Below are 18,131 nucleotides of genomic sequence, written 5' to 3' on the forward strand. Positions count from 1 at the left end.
ATCATCTTTGATACTATTAAACTAAATATCTCTTTTGTGTTTTCTGCATCTTCCATCACTCAGTTATTTTTTCTTCTTATTTCCTGGATAGTGTGATCCTGAAGGCTGTCAAATAGAATTAACAACTCAGTTGCTTATCATAATGACTGGGAAACAGCTCGTTGGAAACATTAAAGCGGCTGTTTATCCGTATGTATGACTGACTTCTATATATTTTAACATTATTATCTTTTTCTCTTAAATTCTTTGATGTGCTCATAGCACTTTTTGTGTGGAATTGGAAGTGGAACACTTGTTTGTAGTACACAGAGAATATACTTGTGGCAGGTAGGATTACAGCTGGTCATACCAGGGACTCTATTCTGATTGATGTGGGGCAGTGCCAGGGTTCAAGCATGTAGCCTTCTATGAAAGTCATGTAGGCTATGAATGAACCACACCCTGAGCCCTTAAATTCTTAATATGTGGGAAAAAAATTATGTGGCAGTCAAATATAATGTCTTGCACATGTGGACACATGATATCAGTTGAGACATATCTCTTCCCAGAACCCAGCTACAGCCATACTCAAAACCCCTCTCCACACGTTTGGATGAGCCTCACGCATGAAGGAACCAGCAGAAGAACCCAGGAGTGCAGGATCTACAAGCCTGCTCGAATCAGGAATGGCCCTCTTCCGCCCACATCCCCCATTTTCCAGTAGCTAGGCGGTCACTCCATAAACTGCCCCCAGTGCTACGTAGTGCCATCAATGGCCAACATCCAGACACTATAAAACCGAGCTCCCGGAAGCGCATGCGGCCACAAAGTGGCCGCACGATATGTTATAGCCTAGTTTTCCCTCTTGGAGAATGTGGAAAGCTACTGAGAGTTTCCTGCCTGCATGGGAAGCCTGGCAAGCTCCCCGTGGTGTATTCATATGCCAAAACCAGTAAAAATTATGCATTTCATTCCCCTGACCCTGCAAGAGCCTCCAATGCGCACCATTGGGAAGGAGGAGTAAAGAGAGACTGCTAAAATCTCAGGGCTAGGATGAATGGAGACTTACTGAGACCACTCGAGAAATTTGACGATCAACAGAATGATGATGATGATGATGATAATGATGACGATGATGACGATGATGATGATATCTCTTCCCACTATTAATTATCTATCTACAGTACCCCTTATGTAATATAGCAAGAACAGGGCTTTTATTAAATCTTTGTGCTCTTCTGAGACATTCGATTCCCGCACCAATATAACAATCTAAATTAATGTGGATTTATAATAAGTTTTGCTGTTTTCTGAAGCAAGTGTTACCAACAGATTTGTCTATAGAAATATTTTTGTTATCCTTAAAACTTAGAAAACTTCCTTTTAAAAATTTTAGGTTTATCTTGTCAAAATTCACAGGAAATAGCCTGTTGTTCCAATTAAACTTGTTATAAATCAATTGTTTCAATCAATATAATGATATTTATAATGTTGTCTTATTATTTATGAAACTATTATGGATTTAAATAACTTTGTAAAGATTTAAATTTCTGCTTGTAGTTTTTTTTCTGGGGCTGCACCCAAGTGGTCTTCAGGAGACCCCAATATTCCAGTAGCAGTTCTATGTCATCCAAAATGCTGGTTCAATGCAAGAGCCTGAGAATGCTCTGGCTATGCTCAGGGCTATACCCAGTGATGCGTTGGGTGCATGTGACACTGGGGCTTGAGTCAGGCTTAGCTGCATGCAAGAAATGTACCTTAACTTTTGTACCCTTAGTCAATCTATATACCTCTGCATATAGGTCTTAAAAATCTTGTTAGATTAATTTCTAGCTACATTTAGTATTAGTCTCCATTTCATGATCTTATTAAAATTATGTTTTCTACTTCTGTTTTATGGTGTTTAGTAATCAAATATTTCAATAAAACTAAATTATTCATCTAATTTCACTTCGGATTTCTATGCAAATAATTCAGTAGTATTACTGTAAATAACCAACTTTCTTCTTTGTTTCCAATTCTTTTGTCTTTTCATCTTCGTTCTGATAAGATTTTAGGTAGAGTTGTAAATGCAATCATGAACATATTTATTTTTTTCTTCATTTTATGGAGAATGCTTATACTATTTCTCTATTAAAAATAATGCTAGCCCCAAGATCTGAGTGGATTAATAAGATTCAGAGAATTTTTCTCCCTTTCTGCTTTTCTACCACAAATAACTTTTAGTAGTGCTTGAAATATATAGCTTTGTTATCATGATTTTATATTTTCTTTTAAGATCTGCTAATCTGCTGGCCTTTCTTACTTCCTACCTCCCTCCCTTCTCTTCCTTCTTTCCTTCCTTCCATCCTTCCTCCTTTCCTTCCTTCCTTCCTTCATCCCTGCCTTCCTTCTCTGTCCTTCCTTCCTTTCTTCTTCCTTCCTTTACTTTCTTCCTTCCTTCCTTTCCTTTCTTCTTCCTTCCTTTACTTTCTCCCTTCCTTCCCTTCCTTCCTTCCTTCCTTCCTCCCTCCCTCCCTCGCTTCTTTCTTTCTTTCTTTCTTTCTTTCTTTCTTTCTTTCTTTCTTTCTTTCTTTCTTTTCTTTCTTTCGTCCTTCCTTCCTCCCTCCCTCCCTCGCTTCTTTCTTTCTTTCTTTCTTTCTTTCTTTCTTTCTTTCTTTCTTTCTTTCTTTCTTTCTTTCTTTCTTTCTTTCTTTCTTTCTTTCTTTCTTTCTTTCTTCCTTTCTTTCTTTCTTCCTTCCCTTTTCTTTCTTCCTTCCTTCCCCTTTCTTTCTTTCTTTCTTTCTTTCTTTCTTTCTTTCTTTCTTTCTTTCTTTCTTTCTTTCTTTCTTTCTTTCTTCCTTTTCTTTCGTCCTTCCTCCCTCCCTCCCTCGCTTCTTTCTTCCTTTCTTTCTTCCTTTCTTCCTTTCTTTCTTTCTTTCTTTCTTTCTTCCTCCCTCCTTTCTTTCTTTCTTCCTTCCCTTTTCTTCCTTCCTTCCCCTTTCTTTCTTTCTTTCTTTCTTTCTTTCTTTCTTTCTTTCTTTCTTTCTTTCTTTCTTTCTTCCCTTTTCTTTCTTCCTTCCTTCCCCTTTCTTTCTTTCTTTCTTTCTTTCTTTCTTTCTTTCTTTCTTTCTTTCTTTCTTTCTTTCTTTCTTTCTCTCTCTCTCTTTCTTTCTTTCTTTTCTTCCTTCCTTCCCTTTTCTTTCTTCCTTCCTTCCCCTTTCTTTCTTTCTTCCTTCCTTCCTTTCTTTCTTTCTTTCTTTCTTTCTTTCTTTCTTTCTTTCTTTCTTTCTTTCTTTCTTTCTTTCTTTCTTTCTTTCTTCCTTTGTTTCTTTCTTTCCTTCTTTCCTTCTTTTCACACCCAGCTGTACTTAGAGACTTATTTCGGGTTCTGTGCTCTAGTATCACACCTGATGGTGCTTGAGGGACCTTATACAGTGCCTGGAATCAAACTGAGGCTTGTGAACATTTTTTTATTTATTTAAGTGGCCTGAGTATCATGACAACATAAGAGTAAAATAGTTCAATGGTGACCTTGTTTTCACATCCTCTTTAACAGAACTGTCTCTGAGTAGATATATTTTCATGGAGAGAATCAGAGTTTTTATTATTATTTTCTTAATCAACACTATAAAAGACTTTTTGCCCTTAGCAAGTCTTAGGAAAATAACACTGAACTTTGACTTGAACATAAATGCACTCTTATCTCTACTTGTTCTGTTAGCTCATTACTTAACCTTTCTTTTACTGGCAGTTTCGAGATTCATCATTCTAATCTGCTGACTCAATTCTTATTAATTCTATTTTATGTATTTTGGGGTCACTTTCAACAGCATTACAATGAATTGGTGGAGAAGCCGAAAAGCTAAATCCAACTCTGAAAAGCTGTACACTCGCTGGGAACAAGACCATGACCTTCAATATTTTGGATCTATTGAACTTTTCAATGAGTACTTAGAAACAGGTAATATACAACCACTGTCTTGAAACATACTCTCAGATTAAGGAAAATGAAATTTTTTAAAAAATATATTTTGTGGGAGCTTTGCCCAAAATATTTATGCTCAGGGAACCATGCAGAATGCCTCGGCTAGAACCCAAGTCTGCCGCATGCAAAGACAGTGCTTTACACACTATACAATCACTCAGGCTTTTCCCCCCATATTTTTAACCTTGCTTCCTACAAATTAGATATAGTAAGTGTTCAGTAAGTCATTAATGTTAAATTAAAAGATACAGATGAGGGGCTGGAGAGATAGCACAGCGGGTAGGGCATTTGCCTTGCACGCGGCCGACCCGGGTTCAAATCCCAGCATCCCATATGGTCCCCTGAGCATGGCCAGGGGTAATTCCTGAGTGTAGAGCCAGGAGTAACCCCTGTGCATCGCCAGGTGTGACCCAAAAAGCAAAAAAAAAAAGATACAGATGAGGCCCCTTATATGACTTACTCAGAATATTTCCTATTAGGTAAACTTCTTTTCTTCTTCTATAAGGACTGTTCTTAAAATTGATTCTTAAGACCTCCAGAATCTTGGTGGGATGAAGGAAATTGTTATTCTCCATTATAATACAAATGTGATGCCTTGATTCAAATAGGTTAATTTCGGACAAATTAAAAGAAGTTCATTTTTATATACATGGTTGTAAAATTAGTTATCCCTACTTTGAGGGATGTTAATGCTATTATTTTTAATATGTAAATTTTACACTTGATCTTAGCCAAAAGGCCGAGAAGCGATAATAATATGTAAATTTTAATTGGGCTTGTGCACAAATATTTTAGAGATTATCACAAATTAAAATATGCCATTTATTTAAATTACAATAAGAGGTTATTTGGGATATTTTATGTGCCTTATTCTTAATTTTGAAACATTGTTTGCTGAAATAATTATTTGCTGCATTTTTTGAGGATATCAAGTATTGTGTAAGCTAATCATCTTGCAATGAGTCTCAAAATTTTTTGCTAGCCATCTGGAATTTGAACTTAAAAAATTCAAGCTTTTTCTGCATTTTACTTCTAAATTTTCTGTTTCTTGGTATAGTAGAAAAGACATACAGTAAGGTATTTTGTTTAGTTGTTTTATTATTTGACAGGACTGGAGCAGTATATGAGGGTAGGGTGATTGCTTTGCAGGGTGCCAATCTGAGTTCTGTATCTGGCAGTTGGTATGGACCCCTGAGGCTGTTAGGAGCGATTCCTAAACACAAAGTCGGGAGTAATCCCTGAGCACTATCAAGTGTTCCCCCCCCAAAAAAAATAACCGAGTATATGACTGGATTGATGTTTTTGTGAAAGTGTTTTTTTAAAAATGAAATATACACTCAAAATTCATCTAAAAATAAAGGTCTACTTGAAGATTCTTTGTTCCTTCAATGAAATACAATTTCGGTATCTCTTATTAGTTTTCTTCATTCATGTGCAAAGTCTAGACTAGCTATTTCTGTGTTTCACCCCAATCAGAGTTGTAAACAAAAGAAAAAAATCCCAACAGTTACTTCTTAGTGAGTAAAGAGTGCGAAACATTTAAAAAGATGTCAAGAAAGTCAGAGATCTAACTCAAAAAAGCTGGACTGCGTGTTTTGCATGCAGGAGCCCTGGCTTGATCCCTGGTCCTCAAACACTGATGGGAGTTGTCCTCCAGCAGTACCATGTGTGACCCCAAAATATTAAAAGGTATTAAGACAGTACAAAGGATCCTGGACATAATACCTCAATACAGAAAATGTGTATTCTGCCAGTATGCATTTTATGTGTTGTTTTTGATCTTTTCATGATTTATTTTCTCATTGATTCTGAAACAGCAAGCTGTACACTGCCCTTTTCTCTGTTAGCGTCTTCAAATGCTAAGGAATTATTTATCTATAAGACTTTTACTTGTAGGAGCTAGAGTGATAGTACAGTGGGTAGGGTTTTTGCCTTGCATGTGGCCGATCTGAGTTCATTCCCCCACAGCCCATATGTTCCCCTACACACCGCCAGAGGTAGTTCCTTAGTGCAGAACCAGGAGTAACCCCTGCACATCGCTGGGTGTGAACCAAAATTTTAAAGCAAAAATAAATAAATAAATGAATAAAGACTTTTACTTGTAGTTCAGAGAAATGGCTCAAAGAGAGGGAGCACAAACTTTATATGTGGAATCCTAGTTAGGAGAATCATGCCTACAGTAGCTCCCAGCACCTCTGGGTATGGCAACAAAACAAAGCAAAACAAGATGAAACATAAGATTAGTTGCTGAGGCTACTTTTATACACTATCAGAAGCAATGACATGTGTCAGGCATTTTCCTTGATTTCACAAAGTATGCTGATTACCATGATAACTCATTACTTCACCAGTATAAAAATAACAATGTAGAGGCTAGACCAGCATAGACCTATAGTAAAATGCAATAAAAAATAGGTATCTTTCAGACAAGCAGCATTCAAAAGAAACAGCAGGGCAGGATCCAATATGCATGCACAGTATCTCATTCCTTTTCTAGCAAGTCCAGTAAGAAACTGATTCTTGCAGAAAGAAGGGAATGAGCAGGTAGAAAGAGACCTGGAGTGTTATTGTTGATGTAGATTCCTCCAAAGTGAAGAAAGTGCCAGAAGTTAGGCAAATTGTGTTTCCTTTACCCCTTTTGTCCTTCAAAATAATGAGTTTGTGAATTTTTTCCCTAACAGTTATCCAGTTTGGATTTGTTACATTATTTGTGGCTTCTTTTCCTTTGGCTCCTCTTCTTGCACTCTTGAATAATATTATAGAGATACGACTTGATGCCTGGAAACTTACTACTCAGTACAGAAGACCTGTAGCTGCTAAAGCTCATAGCATAGGTGTTTGGGAAGACATTCTCCAAGCAATGGGTTTCCTTTCTGTTGCAACTAATGTAAGTGGACATAATTTGGTGGGGTGCATTTGTATACTTCCCCTTCCCTGTTCCAGGGCTTGGCAAATATGAACGACATTTAACTGTCTTTTCATAATGATGAGCATTCATAAAGATAAAACACCGCTAAATTTGTATGCAGTACAAAAACATAAGGAAATTTATGACATAAAAATCTCCTAGAAAGATCAGAACAATTTTAAGTTATTTTTTAGAATATTTCATTAGTTTCATAGCATATGACAAATTAGAGAGAAAATAAATAATAGTACAAAGAATTTTAATAATAAAACCTCACGTTGGTTGTATAAAATTATATGTTACCAAGGAATAACATGCTACCTGCATCATTTCATCATTTATCATTTACTAAAATTGAAAATAAAGGTACTTGTCCTCAATCAGAAATTCAATATGCACATTTGCTTATAACAATGTATAAAAATTAAAGTTGATAAAATTGCAAATAAAGAAAACCTAATGATAGCTTTCTCACTTTTTTTTTTGAAGGGGTGTGGGGCAGGGTTGTGGAGGTTAGAGACATGTACAGAAGTGCTAAGAGCTTTCTCTTGGCTTCGTGCTCTGGGATCACGGGGAGGCTCAAGCAACTATCTATATGGGGTGCTGAGGATAGAACCCCGGGTCAGTGTGTGCTAGGAACATAATACACATTGTATCTGCTTTACTGTCTTCTGGCCCAGTATTCATTCTCTCTTTTAAGTAAATTTTATTGTTAAAAAATTTTAATTTACATGTTTGACTCAAATAAAAATCATGGCCTGAGAAATAATACAAGGATGACAGTGCTTGTTTATATGTGGTAAACTATAGTTTGAGTCCTGGTATCACAAATGATCCTTTAGCACTTCCAGGAGTGACCCCTGAGCATCACCGGGCATGGCAAAAACCATTAAAGGAAGAAAACAAAGAAAACCAGTAGGAACCAGCTAAAATCCCAGGTACAGAAAAATCTAAAGCAAAAAACACTTTTTTTTTCATTTAAAAACATATTAAGGGGGCAGAGAGATAGTACACCAGGTAGGGCACTTGCCTTGCATAAGATCAAATATGGTTCAATCCGTTTCACCTCATTTTATCCTCCAAGAACTGCCAGGAGTGATCCCTAAGAACAGACCTGGGAATAAGTATGGCCAGCTAAACTACTAAGTATGACCTCAAGTATGACCTCGAAACAATTGATAGGAAATATGGCTGAGCATGTAACACATGTCAATAGAAAATACGAAGAATAAAGATCCAGTCATAGTTAATCAAATTAGAGAACAAAATTAAAATAATTACTGACTACATATTTGGTTATTTGAAAGAGTAAAACAAAACAGAATTTCAAACAAAAACAAAGCTGTTATAGGTGTAGTTCAGAAAATTAGGAGACAGTAGCATATGTGCTTTTATCCCAAAAAAAGAGTAAAATATTTTGAAATAATAACTCTTCAGAAAATAAAGTTTGCCCAGATTGTGTAAATTTCTGAAAACTGCATGGGAAAATGATTATAAAATGCTATTATTTTTTAATCTACCACACACAAAGTCAAGTGGTTTTTAAATGTACTCAACTAATCTAGGGCTGGAGCGATAGCCCAGCAGGTAAGGCGTTTGCCTTGAACGTGACCAACCTCGGTTTGATTTCTCCGTCCCTCTCGGAAAGCCCAGCAAGCTACTGAGATTATCTCACCCACACGGCAGAGCCTGGCAAGCTGCCTGTGGCGTATTCGATATGCCAAAAACAGTAACAAGTCTTATAATGGAGCCGTTGCTAATTGATGAGCAATGGGATGACAACTAATCTAAAGAAATGTACTATTCATGCCAATGTAAACCATCCTTAAGAAAGGATGAAAAAATATTCTGTCTCTCTTCTATATCTACCACATTAACATGATTTGTTATAGCACTTTAATAATTTTGAATCCATGTGGCACTTATGAGACTTTAAGAAAAAAAGCTAGATTTTTCGCTAATTCCTTCTGCTTTGTTCTTTAGGCTTACATCATTTCATTCACATCGGACACCATTCCTCGTTTAGTTTACAGATATATCTACTCAGAAGATCCCCAGGAACCTATGAAAGGATATGTCAATAACAGCCTGTCAGTATTCCTCATAGCTGATTTCACAACCCAACCAGCACCTTCGGAAAAGAGAAATTTCACTACTTGCAGGTTATCTCTTTAAATTTTTTAGATTTCCTTATGCTCATTTTATATATTGAATTCCCTCTATCGTGGCTTACAGTGCAAAGGATTTAGTCGGGTCATTAAAATCCTGGATGAAATTCTAGAATCATACATTATGTGGTACTGATATGGAAAAAGTAGAATATCTAACTACTAAAGAAAAATACAGAAAAATGTAGTAACAACTTTTTATTTTATTTTCAAAATTTCAACAAGTCTCACAATGGAGATGTTACTGGTGCCAGCTCAAGCAAATCGATGAGCAACGGGATGACAGTGATACAATGATGATACAGTGATTTTCAAAATTTATTGGAAAGATTTATTACTAATAATATTTAATGGGCCTGTGTTATAAATCTAGATCATACAACAAGATGCTATTATGTGTGTTTAACCTACTTGAATTTAACCTTATATGTTTTAACATTATGAGAGTGAAATATTAATATAGTCACTTGACCACTTTTCCTATTTAAAGAATTTCTTGAACCATGCAGAAGTGTAAAGCCTGTGTCTCTTCTATGTGAGAATATTTTTAACCTGGAATTTAAGTATATATGTATGATTATACAATTATATTCTTTATATGAATAAATTTATTCATAATCTTTATCTTTATGTTAAGATATAATAACTAATTACATGGATTGCCCTTGTTTGTCTGTTGAGGAAGCATAACAGTGTTTAAGAGCAAGTGCACTGGAGTTAGACTTCCTTTTTTTTAGAGGGGGGTCACACCTGGCAATGCACAGGGGTTACTCCTGGCTCTGCACTCAGGAATCACCCCTGGTGGTGCCCAGGGGACCATATGGGATGCTGGGAATCGAACCCGGGTCAGCCTCGTGCGAGGCAAATACCTTACCCGCTGTGCTATCGCTCCAGCCCTAGAGTTAGACTTTTTAATGTCACCATTTTGATCTATACTGAATCTTCAAAAAGCAATGATTTCTTAGAATTTTTAGACAACAATGAACCCATATAGTTGAGCACTAAGACAAGTCAAGAAGTACAGTGAGGAAACTAATAACCATCGGAACCAGCAGCTAATGTTTTGCATTAACTTCTGTTTTTTCAGGTACAGAGATTACAGGTTACCTCCTGATCATGAGCAGAAGTATGACCACACCAAGGAATACTGGCATGTCCTTGCTGCAAGGTTTGCCTTCATCATAATGACAGAAGTAAGCTTCTCTGTCTTTTAACTTCTAACTTCAGCTCTCTCCATCTCAGATCTTTTTTGATTGCCTCTCATAGCTCTTGCCTTTAATCAGAAGGAAGAGTGGGAAGATCTCAGAAATTGTGTCCTATGGGAGATTTCATAGGCCCAAGTATCCTCGTTAGTTTTTCTATATTTTTAAAGGTATCCACTCAGAGAAAATTAGTGTTCTTGGTAATTATTTTGTTTGAAGAACTTGGTGTCATAAGATTGCAACTTAAGGCCATTTTTAGTCCAATGGATTTCCTATTACTTACTAATTGCTATTGAATAAATATATCAAGGTGACAGCAAAGAAATGAGACAACTACAAAGAAATATGACCTCTTCATGAAGGTCAGGGAAAGGATAGAAAGAGAACTTTGGTGGGGGGAGGTTGTTTCCATTTTTGTTTTTTGATGTGGCTGCATTCAAGACCAATTCTGTGCTCTGGATTCAATCCTGGCAGTGCTCAGAGGTCCTGAATGTGCTGGGGTCAGGAGCATGCAAGGCAAGTGCCTTGATGCCTATGTACTTCTTCCTGCATGGGGACTCACAGATCTTACTAAACTTTTGTATACTAGTTACAGAAGCAATAATAATACATTTGTTAATAAGGTGTTATTATTCTCCCTTTAAAATGGGTATGAAGTTCAGAAAGATTATATAGTTGATTTAAAGATAATCAACTAATATTAAAGCTTGTTTTTTTTTGTTTTTTGTTTTTTTTTTCTTTTTGGGTCACACCTGGCGATTCACAGGGGTTACTCCTGGCTCTGCACTCAGGAATTACTCCTGGCAGTGCTCAGGAAACCATATGGGATGCTGGGAATCGAATCCTGGTTGGCCGAACGCAAGGCAAATGCCCTCCCCACTGTGATATTGCTCCAGCCCCTAAAGCTTGGTTTTAATGCCAGATTTCCCATTGCTGAACTCCTGTTCTCTCCCACTGTATTTCTCTTGTGAGATATATGGTAAAATTATGAAGATAGACCATGTGATAAGAAAAATCAAATAATGGAGTTAGAATTTGGTTAAGGTCAAATTGAACAAGACAAAGCATAAAAGATGAATACCAATAAGAGAGAAGGAAATACAAGGCTTATTTTTTCACTATAAAACCCAATAATAAACACCTTCAATATAAGTATGTACATATTTCAATCAGTTCTTAATGAGTTTTTATCAAGGTTATACATACAGATAATTTTAAAAGACAAATAATAATACATGGTGAAAACGAGTAATGTATTCTTTATTTCTTCTTTCTTCTTGGTGGATTTGGGCCACACTAGGCGGTGCTCTGGGCTGATACCTGGCTCTGCTCAGGTGGGCTATGTGGGATGTGGGACCATGTGGGATGCTGAGGATCAAATCTGGGAGTGCAAGGCAACACTATTCCCATTGTACCATCACTCTGGCTTTGTGTAATGTATTCTTACATGACATTCCTCCCAAATTTTTTCTTCCCTTTATTTTTTATTTTAGTTCTTAATGAATGTATGACCATTATTGACACATTTTCAATAAAAGTAAAAAAAATTCACCAAAAATTTGACCTCTCTTACAGACTATAGTACATGGGTTAAAGTGCTTTACTTGCACACAGCTGACCCTACATCAATTCATAACATCACAAATGGTCGCCTAAGAACCTTCAGAAGTGATCCCTAAGGACAGCCAAATATGGCCCAAATCCCTTCCCCACAAAAGCAAAAAAAACAAACAAACCACTGTTTTTTACTTCATTGAATCACTGTGAGATATACAGTTACAAAGGGTTTCAATCATACAATGTCCCAACACCCGTCCCTTCACCAGTGCCCTTTCCCACCACTAATACCCCCAGTTTCCCTCCCACCACCCTTCCCCCCCTTTTCTTCTCTCTCTCTCTCTCTCTCTCTCTCTCTCTCTCTCTCTCTCTCTCTCTGTCTCTCTGTGTCTCCATTATCACTCTTTAATTTTGGGTGTTATGTTTTGCAGTATTGTTACTGAAAGGGTACCATGTAGATCCCTTTACCTCCTTTCAGCACTCAGTTCTTGTCCAAGTGATCATTTCTGACTCTCATTGTTATAGTAGTCACTTCTCTGTCCTAACTGTTTCCCCCCATCACTACTTGTGGCAAGCTTCCAACCATGGACCAGACTTCCTGGCCCTTGCCTCTACTTGTTTGGGTATTAATTTCATCCTGTATAATTTTTATATCCTACAAATGCGTTCGATCATTGAATGTCTGTCCCTCTCTCTCTGACTCACTGAATTCAGCATGATACTCTCCATGTCCATCAATTTGCAAGCAAATTTTATGGCTTCATTCTTCCTGGTGGCTGCTTAGTATTCCTTTGTGTAGATGTGTCATAGTTTCTTTGCCAGTCCTCTATCCTCAGGCACTCCGTTTGTTTCCAGATTCTGGCTATTGTGAATAGAGCCGCAATGGACACAGAAGAGCAGATGGCTTTCTTGTGTTGTGTTTTTGGATCCCTAGGGAATATTCTCAGGAATGGTATTTCTGGGATACATGGAAACTCAATATATAGCTTTTTTGAGGAATGCCCATATTGTTTTCCAAAAAGGTTGGACCATTCGGTATTCACACCAATGATGAATGAGAGTCCCTTTCTCCCCCACATCCACACAAGTTCCAGTTGTTGTTGTTCTTTTGGATGTGTGACAGTCTCTGAGGTGTGAGATAATATCTCATTGTTATTTTGATTAGTATCTGCCTGATGATTACTGATGTAGGGCATTTTTTCATGTGCCTTTTTGGTCATTTGTATTTCTTCTTTGAGAAATTTTCTGTTTATTTCTTCTCCCCATTTCTTGGTGTGGTTAGATGATTTTTCTTGAAAAATTCTACCAGTGCCTTATTTATCTTTGATATTAGCATTTTATCAGATGGGTACTGGGTAAAGAATATTTCCCATTACATTGGCTGTCTTTGTATCTTGGTCACCATTTCCTTTGAAGTGCAGAAGATTCTTAGATTAATGTGGCCCCATTTGTTTATCTTTGCTTCAACTTGCTTGGTTAGTGCTGTTTTATCTTTAATGATACCTTTAGCTTCAATGTCATGGAGGGGTCTGCCTATATTTTCCTTTATGTATCTTATGTATTCCGGTCTGATAGTAAGGTTTTTAATCCATTTTTATCTGACTATTGTGCATGGCATTAAAAAGAGTTCAGAATGCTTTTTAGATTAGTAAGTTTCACCAAGAATTCTTTTAGAACTTTAGTTTTATTATTGCCATTATTTTTAAAAAGCATATCACACTTTGACTATTATCCTGGGTCTTCTCTTTATCTTCTTGGATGGTTAACATAATGTTTTCTGCAATACGTTTCTCATATTCTTGGATTACTACTTTAGTTTTGATAATAAAATGTCTAGGTAATTTTTTGTGGAAAAGTATAGGCAATTAATTTGGGAGATATTTAATATTAAAAAGTTGTTTTATATTTTGGATTCCTCACATGTTGAACTCAGGAGGTTTGGGGGTCCTACTTGTAAATTTTGGCCAACTGGACTGGCCATTTAACACAAATGCTGAAGGATGCAATGCTACTCAGGCTGTGTGGTGCCCAGGATTCACTGACCCATCCTTTCAGTACTGGAAGTTCAAAGCACCACAACTATGCATCACTGATGACTGAAGGAATCCAGAATAGAACCTGAGTTGGGTGCATGTGTCCTAACCACTGTACTAGCTCCCAATCTCTGAAAAGTTATTTCTTTCTTCAGAAATGATTAAATGATATGGATTTCAAAATTGAAAGTCATTTTCCCTGAAAAAAAATTGTTCACATTTTCCATAATTTTTGTAGAAAATGTTGTTCTATTTTTCTGTCAGCTCTCATGGTTGTGATATAGATAATGCAGTGCCTCTATGATTCCCAGTCTTTACTTTTTTTAATTAGTAAAATTTGGGGATTTTCTCGTGTTTCTCTTTACTGAAACTGAATACACAATTTATTATTTATTGTGATATTATTCATTTTCTTATTTCTCCTTGAGACCCATATCTCTGAAGGCATTCTTACCATTCAAGTTGAGAAAATATATCTATATTAACTCCTATAAATTTGTCTTTTTTTTCTCTGTAGTGTTTCTTGTTTTGACACTCTAGTTATTCATCATTCCCTCATGTAAATAGATTCATATTTTTGTCTTTTGTGCTACTACTTTTTGTCATAAACAGTATTTTTATGAAATGACTTGTAAGAACTTTCTATTAATCACATGATAAACATAACGGTATCTTTTTTTATGTTTCCTCTAGCATATTGTGCTTTTAATTAAATTTATTTTGGCCTGGATGATTCCGGATATTCCAACAGATGTTAAGGAAAGACTGAAGAAGGAAAAGTTAATAACAGCGAAGATTATCCATGACTTTGAATTTAACAGATTAAAAGAGAACTTGCTATCCAATTCTACTGAATTTAACAGAGATAACATGAGTGAGGAAAATTTAGAAGAGCTGGTTTAGTAAGCAACCTAATCAACATAATGAACAGGAAGCTGTGGTCTGTCTGACTTGGTAATTTTTTAAAATTTGGTGTAAGGAGGTCAAAAGCCATGAGTCAGTTTAAGCCCTTCTTGTTCTTTTTATCTTAGAGTTTTTAGCACATTGATAGCCAGTTTTCTGACGTCAAAGAATGCTACCTGTCTGTTTATTGGCTAGACCCTCTCAAGATATTGTTTTATTGGATTTTATAAATGATTGTCAAAATGTATATAGAATCAGAATAATGAAAAATTATGGAATGTTGCCATTTGAAATTAAACACTGGACTTGAACTATCCCATTACTCCTCCGCGAATCTCTTCATTTTCATGGTCTTCTACTGGATTGCTTTACATCTTCCCTCAAGAAAAATACTGAGACAAAGGAAAATAAGTGAAGGTGAAGATTCCTACTTAAATATAGCCAATTTAAGCTATCCAAAAGGAAAAATTCAAATCAGATGACATAAGAAAATTTAATTCATATTAAAAACATTGGGTAAATATCATAATTAGTGTTTTTTCCCTGAAATCATCCTAAGTTACATTTCCACGTGCCTCATAAAGACTGAGCAGCAGCTATTTTATTAGTTATATATGTGTTATGAAATTTGATCTCTATTTAATCTAAACATTTTAATTCATAATTTTTATTGCACTGTGCCATACAATGCTCAGTGTCTTGTTCCTACGTCTTTGACATACCCAAATTGTATGAGTGGCCATTTATTTGATTTGATGTATCATCTCAAATGTGAGCTTATTTTAGAAAAGTTGTCAGTTTAACATCAGAGATTGACATTAAAAGTGAATTATAAGTGAGAATGAAATGATGAATTTGATAGCTTTAAATTGAATTATTTTTCATAATGATACCCATGACCCTTGTCCACCAATTCTTATTTTTTCCTTATAGACACTACTCGTGTACATTAACACTATAAACAATGCATTCAATTATATAATATTTGGATCTCCCTTTCGAATTATACTTCAGTTCCAAAGGATTGGTGTTCTTACTTTAATTGCACATGAAGAGGAAATTTTATCTCAGTGTTTTCCCTAAAGGGATGTTTTATCATTTGATGCCAATATATTTTTGTAGAATACTGGTTTTAAATATATTGCAGATAGTATTAACTAATTATCATTAGTTATCTAAATTAAACTTTTAGAACTGAGGATTATGAGATTTATAAAAGCATGAGACTATAACTCCAATATCAGTAGTTTTTTTTTGCTGTGTAGATTTTATGAACATTTACATAATTTAAAATAATGTTATTGAAGAATAATTTCACATGTGGAGGTTATCTTTTTTGCTTGAGAAAATCAGTCAATGTTATCATAAAATAAAGTAGATTATCCTTGTCTGACAAATCAAATACTGTAATATATTAACATTAAACATAGCTTCCTTATAAAAATAAGAACAGGGAAATTGACTTATTTGATAAGAATTTTTATAGTTTAACTGCTTTTACTATATTACTGTATCACTGTATCACTCTAATCCCGTTGCTCATCAATCTGCTCGAGCAAGAACCAGTAACATCTCCATTGTGAGACTTGTTACTGTTTTTGGCATATCAAATACAACACGGGGAGCTTGCCAGGCTCTGATGTATGGGCGAGATACTCTCAGTAGCTTGCTAGGCTGTCTGAGAGGGACAGAGGAATCAAACCTGTGTCGGCCACATGCAAGGCAAACACCCTACCCGCTGTGCTATCGCTCCAGTCCATTTTTACTATATAGAATTAATTATTAGATAAATCATATTGAACACACAAAGTTATCTGTACACTTCAATCTCAAAACAATTGAAATTCAGGTTCTAGGAGAAACTAGCAAGACAAAATATTTTTTTAAGGTCAATTAAGTGTTCTTTTAACAGGTAGTCATTTTCTTTTGAGACGCTATTGATAAATGTCTTGAATCATATTAAAAACTGTAGCAAGAAAATTTCTCCTTGTTTCACAGATTTTACAATGAAATACATATGTAGTTTTCTTTACTTTCCTAAAATCTTGCTTAATCAAATTACAAAGCCAATAAAAATTAGATAAATGTGTCTTATATAATACAATTAAATCCAATAATGGATAAATTAAGTCTGTCTACCAAATATTAAGTGACAGATACTTATTTATTAACATGATAAATGTTCTTTTCATCTATTCACATCATAATTATTTCAGAAAGGTTCCAAGAAGCATTTAAGATTTTATTTGAAATAAATTTTTAAAAATACATAATTCTTGCCTTCATCAGTTTACATTCTTCTTGTTTTTATTTATTGGTTTTTGGACCATACCCAGCAATGCCCAGGGCTTACTCCTGGCTCTGTGTTTGGGATTACTCCTACTGGTGATCAGGGGACCATATAAAACGCCAGAGATGGAATGTGGTTCAACTACATGCAAGGCAAATGCCCTACCTGTTGTACTATCATTCTGGCCCTTTAGAGATAAGAAGAACTACTTTGAAATACTTTTAGAGGTTTTCATCAAGAACTAAGAAGTAGGGGCTGGAATGATAGCACAGTGGGTAGAGCGATTGCCTTGCATGTGGCCAACCTGGGCTCAATTCCCAGCATCCCATATGGTACCCTGAGCACCGCCAGGAGTGATTCCTGAGTGCAGAGCCAGGAATAACCCCTGTGCATCATCAGGTGTGATCCAAAAGGAAAAGAAAAAGAAAAAGAAAGAATTAATCAAATGGAACACTGTTTTTTTGTTCCCTTTCTGTATTGCATGACGCTCATTTTTAACATTTTAACTAAGCTGTTAAGTGGTTTTTCACCAGGAAAGCAGATGAAAAAGACCGTGAGGGTCTGAAGAATAAAGAGATAAAATTTGTCCTTCTTTTTTTGTTTTTGTTTTGGGGTCATATCCGACGGGTGCAAAACTTACTCCTGGCTCTGTGCTCAGGGATTACTTCTAGTGAGTTTCGAATGGGGTGCTGAGGATCAAAGGTGGGTTGACCACATGCAGGGCGAGCAACCTATCCACTGTACTGTTGCTCCAACCTCTGATCCTTTCTAACTTGTGTTTGCCTCTATGAAGGGAGAGGTGTGGTGAGCTGGCATGACATAGTTGAAATGGTAAGAGGAATACCGTTTTATCCATATGAAAAAAAAAAAACACAGCTGGAAGGGCAGGGAGGGGGAAGCACCACATAAACTTCAACTTTAAAACTAGGATCTCCACCCATATGAGACCAGAGTGGCCCCTCCATTGCCGAACGCCCATGATCCCAGAGGCCATCTAACTACTCTCGGCACCAGCAGCTTCTTCCAGAAATGCCTCCAGACTGTGAACTAAGCCATGGCCCCAAGCTGCCCCAGGAGGGGAAAGGTTTTTTTCTCTCAGCTTTTCCTTTCCAGGGGGTGGCAAT

General features: G+C 36.1%; 1 protein-coding gene and 1 long non-coding RNA gene across 5 annotated transcripts in view; one reads left to right on the forward strand and one right to left on the reverse strand.

Moving 5' to 3' along the window:
• The window catches only part of ANO5 (anoctamin 5), an 82,631-nt gene extending 67,535 nt beyond the window's left edge, over nt 1–15,096 (forward strand). For all 4 annotated transcript variants that reach the window (XM_004607957.2, XM_055141795.1, XM_055141796.1 and 1 more), the window contains 6 exons: nt 92–189; nt 3,792–3,922; nt 6,628–6,833; nt 8,838–9,016; nt 10,110–10,215; nt 14,508–15,096. In XM_004607957.2, coding sequence (XP_004608014.2) covers nt 92–189; nt 3,792–3,922; nt 6,628–6,833; nt 8,838–9,016; nt 10,110–10,215; nt 14,508–14,717 — 930 coding nt within the window. In that variant the 3' untranslated portion in view covers nt 14,718–15,096. The remainder of the gene's footprint in view (nt 1–91; nt 190–3,791; nt 3,923–6,627; nt 6,834–8,837; nt 9,017–10,109; nt 10,216–14,507) is intronic.
• Nucleotides 1–18,131, reverse strand: part of LOC129405583 (uncharacterized) — a 77,405-nt gene that overhangs the window by 42,027 nt on the left and 17,247 nt on the right. The window lies entirely within an intron of this gene.

This window comes from Sorex araneus, chromosome 6 (assembly GCF_027595985.1).
Source record: "Sorex araneus isolate mSorAra2 chromosome 6, mSorAra2.pri, whole genome shotgun sequence".
Lineage (NCBI taxonomy): Eukaryota > Metazoa > Chordata > Mammalia > Eulipotyphla > Soricidae > Sorex > Sorex araneus.